The following is a 7,464-nucleotide window of genomic DNA, read 5'->3' on the forward strand; positions in this document are numbered from 1 at the left end:
GAAGTGATCCTGATTCGTTCATGTGGAGACATGTGAGTAGAGATGTCCTACGTAAAGAGTTTGTATAAGATTAAACCAAGAAATAAGTCACTCTTACTTTATAACGTTGTTTACTATTTAAGATTGACTATTTCAAAGTGATGACCTAGGTAACCTGACCTTAATCCTGAGCTAACTATGAACTTCTGTTTATTCGGAATTATCCTTAGATTGCATGGATGAGGGTTGGCTTAATAGCGCCGGCTCAATAAGCCTCCCATTTCAAGGGTAAGACCAGATAAATAGCTGGGGACATAGGGTGCAAGCTGAAAGTCACTCCTACCTGCTTTTAGGGATAATAGAGAAGTCGTTCCCTTAAGTGTTGACTCCGAGTCTTGAACAAAGGGCCCCACCCTCTCATTGACTCGAGTAAGACCCGGTTTAGTGATTGGATCACAAACCAATTGTTCATTAGAAGATCAGTGGGACTTAAGGAACAAGATATAATCTCGGGGGCAAAATAGCTTTAGACCCTGCCGTTATTACGAACAACATGTGAAAGGTTGAATTACTGATTATGTTTATATCGAGTGGACACAATTATATCTAAAGTGAGGGGAGTGCAACTACTGGGCTTTAGTAGAGTGACCCGGTAGTTAACGAATGCTGGTTAATTAGGTTAAAGAGTTTAGTCGATTAATCTGATCGTTGGAGCTCATGATCTGTAGGTCCATTAGGTTTTCTACTAGCTCACCAATGGATTAAACCTTAGAATAGCGTGATGAGAGAATTTGAAACGTTCAAATTCAAATTGAGGGAATTAGTAATTATATACGATATAATTACACGTTTAATTGAGATTTAAATGAAATTGGAGAATTAAGTAATATTTAAATATGATTTCTTATTTTTCGATTTGGATTTTACATGTTACTAATGATGATTTGTTGTTTCTCTTTACCCCTTGAATTGAATCGAATTTAATGAATTTCCTCTTTCAAAAGATACGTCAAATATTTTTCATGAAGAAAATTTGTATTCCATACTCATTCCACGTGGTTTGAAATGAAGAAAATCTAGGACAAGAAAGACGAGTGAGAGCGGCGCATTAGTAAACCTCGACGTCAAATTATTATTTTAATTAAAAAAATTTATAATCCGAAGTTTAATTTATTATTATTGTTATTTTTTGTTTTAGTTAATTCCCATACTTCCATGCCGGCCAATACAAGGAATTCTTGTTCATCACGTCACTCACTACAACATTTTTCTCTCTCTCTCTCTTACCCGTGGGCCGTAAGTCGGTGTTATCTCCTGAAAATTTCTCTACACAACCACCTAGTATGGTCCCACACTAATAATTGCTCACTTTTAATGTATTACATCCTAATAAAAATTGGATTAATCATAATAAATTTTATTAATAGATACCCTAAATCGTTTTATTGTCCTTGCTTAAAATTATAAATTTTATCATAGTTCTTGTTATTATTATCATTATTATTACTATTATTTTTTTAGAGTCAAACCAAAACCATAACTATATATACCCATTTTTTTTTTGCCTGAACTCTAATAATAATGATAATAGTAACAATACAACATAATTTCTAGATACAATTAGATTGAACTCACTCCACTTGTCTATCGATCTGTGATTTTATTACAAATTTGGAAAGTGAGCCCTACCTGTCAGAACACAACATCGAAAGTAATTTAATGGATACAATTTTTCATATTATCATTGATTTATTATTTTTAAACCGAGTAAACATAGCCTAATTTTAGTAAAATATTTTGATAAAGTTAATTGTAAATAAAGAAAATTTTCATAAATAGAGAAATATTAAACTCTCTCTCAAATTTTCCATCCTCTCCTTATCAAAAACCATAGACGAAACCAATTTGTCATCATATGCACTTTCTTTTAGTCATTTGCACATTTAAAGCACCACAAGTTTTGAAAAATCTTCTCAATTATTTTCTATCACTCTTCTTTTGTTTCCAATGGATAATTCTCCATCTTTGAAAATAATCGATATCTGTAAAGTGTCTCCTGCTCCGGCAGTGGCGGAGGAGTCACGTGCCTTGGCCGCGCCGTCGTCTCTTCCTCTAACTCTCTTCGATTTGTTGTGGCTAAGGTTTCATCCAATTCAACGTCTTTTCTTCTACGAATTACCATCCAATGAAAGCTCATTTCGCGACGTCATTGTTTCGAAGCTGAAAAACTCCCTCGCTCTCGCTCTTCGCTACTATCTTCCGCTGGCTGGCAATCTCGTTTGGCTGCCGGAATCTGATGTACCCACCATCCAATTTGTCGATGGCGATGGGGTTACAGTGACGGTGGCGGAGTCCGACGCCAACTTTTATCATCTTTCCGGCAATGGGTTTCGTGAAGTTTTGGAATTTCATCATCTTGTTCCTCAATTGCCTGTCTCTCATGATCGTGCTGCAATTATTGCTATTCAGGTTCTTAACCTTAAAATCTTAAGTAGCTAGCAATTATTGATTTTTTTGGGTAAATTATAAAATCCATCTTTTTAATTTTGTATAGGTTTTTGAATTTTGAATTTTATATAGATTTATATATTAACTTATTCAACATGTTTAAAAATCACTCGGTATTTATACAAAATTGAAAATTTTAATGTGAGAGTCGGATGATTTATTAAATATTGTTTCTAAGTTTCAGAACTTATTAGGCACAAAACTATAAATTCAAATACTAAACTTATAATTTAACATATTATGAGAGAAAATGTATGATAACCATTTTGACAATCTCAAAATAAAATTTGACCTTTTAAAAAAAAATGGAATTATGACCTTTTTAATGTGTTATCATGAAGTGAATTCATGGAATTGACCCGTGTGTATGTGTGCTATACTCGATTCTCGCTCTCGTTGTTCAATCTTGTTACTTAGTGAATTTTCTTTTAATCTTTTTTTTTTTACAATTTTTCGAGTTAGTCTTTCTTTAAACGTACCGGGTAATTGAGTAATGAGAATTACAAAAAAAAAAAAAAAAGAAGAAGAAGAAGAAGAATATAGGAACGGGAATTATATAATGAACCAGGAGAAAAAGAAAGCAAATAGCAAGTAGCGAGGACCAAGAGTAGGAGTTGAGTATCAACATATACACAATGAACTACATCAACTTCGTGATTATACTTTATAATAATGCACTTATATTTTTAGAGTGTGTCACATTTTATTTGAATCTTGTAAAAAGAGTCCTGTGTAATTTTTTTTTTTTTTTTTAATCCTTCACTTTCAAATGTTAAAATTGACAACAAACTTACATGGCATGATTTATATACTTAGTAGTGTATTGATAGATTTAGAAATTAATTTAATTAAAAAATGATTTAACAAAGAGAAATATTTAATTTCTTCTTCGTATTTATTTTTTTTAAAATACATTGGTTGAAATTTTTTGCTTACATAGCCAATTTTTCCTTCTAACAAAATTCCGTTAATTCATTTAAATATCATATCATATAATTCTATTGAGACCTTTGTCTCAAACAAAAAAGTCTATTGACCTATTCCAACTTTGGGTGAGACTAAATTGAAAAATATTATAAACATAAATCACTAAATTGAAATTAAAAAAAAAAGCTCAATTAAAGATTAAAATGTATAGTTACTAGTTAGTCATCCCCTATCTTTGGGATAATTGGCAATTAGGTAAAACTTATTGGACTAATATTAAGTGTATAACAATATTTTAAAAGAATTGTAAATGTAGCAAAATCAATTCGTGATTGACTCTGTTAACAATAGATTCTATCATTGATAGATTCCTATTAATGATATAGTCTATCACTAATAGATTTTAAATCACCGATTGACCAAAAAGCTTAAGTTTATGGGTGAAGGTAGATTTAGTTATATATCACTTAACACTCCCCCTCACTTGTGGGCTTGAAATATAAAGAATGCCCAACTAATAAAAATGAATATTAATTCGAGAGGAAACAATAAGGCAGAGGCTTGAACATAGGACATTCTAAACCATACTCTGATATCATCTTAAATCAACAATTGACCGAAAAATTTTAACTTATGGATGAAGGTAGATTTAGTCATATATCACTTAACAATAAACTTCGAAAGTTGAATCTAAATTTTGATATATCTGTAAATTCTTTTGCATTCTATTATATATATTAATACTTTGGACTCGATTGTCATGTTTGCACCTGCCTCTTTAATTTAATAATTTTTATTCTTGATATAGGTCACCACATTTCAAAACAAAGGTTTTTCCATTGGAATAACCAATCACCATGCAGTTATAGATGGAAGAACCTCAACTTCATTTATCAAATCATGGGCTCAAATTTGCATGGAACAATCCTCATTTCCAATCATCAAGCTAATGCCATCCTATGACAGGTCAGTTATAAATGATCCAAAAGATCTTGCAAAACTCTATGCAAAAGCATGGCAAGACATAGAAGGACCAAACAACAGGAGCTTAAACCTTAAATTACCCAAAACAGGACATGGTTTAATCAGAACCACGCTTGAATTCACACATCAAAACATTCAAAAACTAAAGCAATGGATTTTGAACAACAATAAGAAGAAAGATAATGATCAGCAAAGTGATTCTTCTTCTCATATATCTTCATTTGCAATAGCAACTGCTTATCTTTGTGTTTGTACAGCCAAACTAGAAGGTTTAAAAGAAGGAAAATTATGGTTTGGATTTGCTGCTGATGCTAGAACTCGTTTAAAGCCACAAGTGCCATTGAATTACTTTGGGAATTGTTTGGTTGGTGGGTTTGTTTGTCTTGAAAGGAATGAACTTTTGGGTGAAAATGGAATAATTTTGGCTTGTAATGAAATTTCAAAAGCTATACAAAATTTGGAAGAAGGAGCTTTAAAAGGGGCAGAGAATTGGGGGTCACTTATGAGTCAAATGACAAATGATTATTCAAAAGCACAAGCAATTTCTCTTGCTGGATCACCAAGATTTGGAGTTTATAATGCTGATTTTGGGTGGGGAAAGCCAAAGAAAGTGGAAATTGTGTCAGCTGAATCACCATTTGTTTTTTCTTTGACTGATAGTAGAAATGGTGATGTGGGAATGGAGATTGGTGTGGTTAAGGAGAGGGATGAAATGGAAGCTTTTGTTGCTTTGTTTAATGAAGGGTTTGAATCTCTTTGAAATATTAGGGTTATTACTAAAGGATGATTAGTGATTGATGGTTTTTTGTTTTGGTTTCATTTCTAATAATATTTTATTTAATAGGTTAAAATATTCTATTTTCGTGGGCGGCATCTATGTGTAGTTTGAGACTTGTTTCATTTTAGTAATAGGTACTTTTGTATGTCTAATTTACTTTCAATAAATCTTAACATTAGTTGTGCTATTGTTAATTTGTTATTAAGAACTTGTTTGATATAACTATTTGGTTTTTGGCTTTTAGAAACAAAGCTTATAAAACACTATTTTTGTTTATGGGTCTCTTTATTTTGTTATCAATTTTCTATAAATTTTTTAAACATCAACCCAAATTTTAAAACTTAAAAAAAAAAGAAAAGTAGTTAAAAGATTATAGAATTTGAATAAACATTCAAATGTTTTTATAAGCTAGAAAGATGATATTCATAGCAAAGGGATTGAAAAGTAACCAGCATAATTTTTTTTTAAGGAAAAAAAAAGAAAACAAAAAATGAAAGGTCCTTAAAATAAGTAAGACATTTGCATATCAAATGAATAGTCAATGTTCCTATTTTTCTTCCAACAATTATTCCAATTTTCTCATTTATTACGTTTCCCTAAAGTATATTCATTTAAACAACAGTCAAGAAAAAATTTATATGTAGGGTGTGTTTGAATTGAATAAGTTATTTTAGCAAAATTTGTAGTGTTTGACATATACTTAAAATGGATTTTTTTTTTTTTGTACCAATGACCCATTTTCAAGTGTTCAAATGAATTATGACCTAATTTTTAGAAACATAAGTTTTTTGACCTTTTGCTTGTGTCATCTCATTGTGAAATTATCGAAGGAACCAATCGAAAAGCATGTATGGTGGCCTTCGACTCTTGAATCTCGTTACTTACTCTTGCTCCTCTTGATACTTATTCTCGTTAACTCGATCCTCACTCTCGCTACTCTCGAACTTATTATTTGCTCTCGTTTATCACTCCCATTTTAAATTTTTATCATAGACATATCAAAGGGAAATGTGCTACAAAAGTATTAAGTATAAATTATAAGTACATGAATAAATTAATTGAAACCCGAAGCACAAGTACAAGGAAAATATCCTACAAAAGCTGTCTTTTGGTAAATACAAGGGAAATAGACATATTATGACATAAGTATGTCAATATACTCAAGTATATAACATAAGTACCACAAACCTCAAACTTATTGAAGGTAGTGTTGAACGAGAAATTTTGGACCAATCACAAACTGCCATGTCATTCACTAAATTAATGACGAAATTCCAAATCATCAAATTTTGGACCAACTAGGAGGTGACATGTGTCCCAAATTGAAATTGAAGACAAATTTCGATGACGCCACGTGGTTTTATCATGATCGTTGAATCATATAAGATTAATTTGACCTAATTTGATATTATTATTTGGGTTAAAAGTTCAATTGAACCCAAAAATAGGCTTAATTTGACCTAAATGTCAAATAAGACCCAAATCCAATTAGTTGGGCCACATGGATCAACCAAGCCTAAGCCCATGGAGCCCACTTAAGAACTCTATAAATAGAGAGGCTTTCCTCATTTGTGGGGGTCATCAATTCTACATTTCAGAGAGCTTAGAGGGAATTCTCTACAATTAGAAGACTTCTTAACTTCTGAAGCTGACCATGCTTGAAGACTGAAGTCCTTTAAAGATACAAGCATTATGAGGACTGAAGTCCTTTGAAGATACAAGCATTCTGAAGACTGAAGTCCTTTGAAGATACAAGCATTCTAACCACGCTCGAAGACTAAAGTCTTGTGAAAATACAAGCATTCTTCCAAAACTTGAAACTCAAGAACATCCATACGCCTCTATTCTATACATCAAGCATACGCATTCAATCGAAAGAGAATCAAAGGATCAAGTACTAAAGATCGAACCACATAGCATCAAATCAACATCAACATCAACACCAACTCAAGTTCAAGTTCCATGAAACAAATTTCTCTTGAAATCTCGTGTGAAGAAATTGGCATGTCTGGTGGGACAACTCTATCTCTCATCTCTCTCTCGTCATCTAAGTCAATAAATCTACAAATGACACCAAAGAAAGCTACATCCAAATCTACCATCGTAAGCGACACTTACATAAGCTCTGTCATCACGAAACAACTAATGGAATCTCCTAAAAGCGGGATTGTCATTAGAGAAAATCCCTTGTTCGACAGCTATGCTTCTGTTACTAATCCATCAGATAAAGAATCACACTTTGATATAGTGTCTGTTATGGTGACTGACGTAACGGTTGAGTCAATCAT

General features: G+C 32.0%; 1 protein-coding gene across 1 annotated transcript; it reads left to right on the top strand.

The window, feature by feature from the left end:
* Positions 1-1,844: 1,844 nt before the first annotated feature.
* Positions 1,845-5,363, top strand: LOC120082483 (phenolic glucoside malonyltransferase 1-like). Its single transcript, XM_039037668.2, has 2 exons — positions 1,845-2,448; positions 4,223-5,363. The coding sequence occupies exons 1-2, from the start codon at positions 1,987-1,989 to the stop codon at positions 5,156-5,158; spliced, it is 1,398 nt and encodes a 465-aa protein (XP_038893596.1). The 5' UTR covers positions 1,845-1,986; the 3' UTR covers positions 5,159-5,363.
* Positions 5,364-7,464: the final 2,101 nt, after the last annotated feature.

Source organism: Benincasa hispida, chromosome 8 (genome assembly GCF_027475165.1).
Source record: "Benincasa hispida cultivar pf3 chromosome 8, pf3_genome.v1.1, whole genome shotgun sequence".
Lineage (NCBI taxonomy): Eukaryota > Viridiplantae > Streptophyta > Magnoliopsida > Cucurbitales > Cucurbitaceae > Benincasa > Benincasa hispida.

Bases quoted from the DNA above. Each gene is read 5' to 3' on its own strand.
- LOC120082483 (XM_039037668.2), top strand. From the start codon at position 1,987: ATGGATAATTCTCCATCTTTGAAAATAATCGATATCTGTAAAGTGTCT. The intron at 2,449-4,222 runs GTTCTTAACCTT...TTCTTGATATAG, and splicing joins CTGCAATTATTGCTATTCAG to GTCACCACATTTCAAAACAA.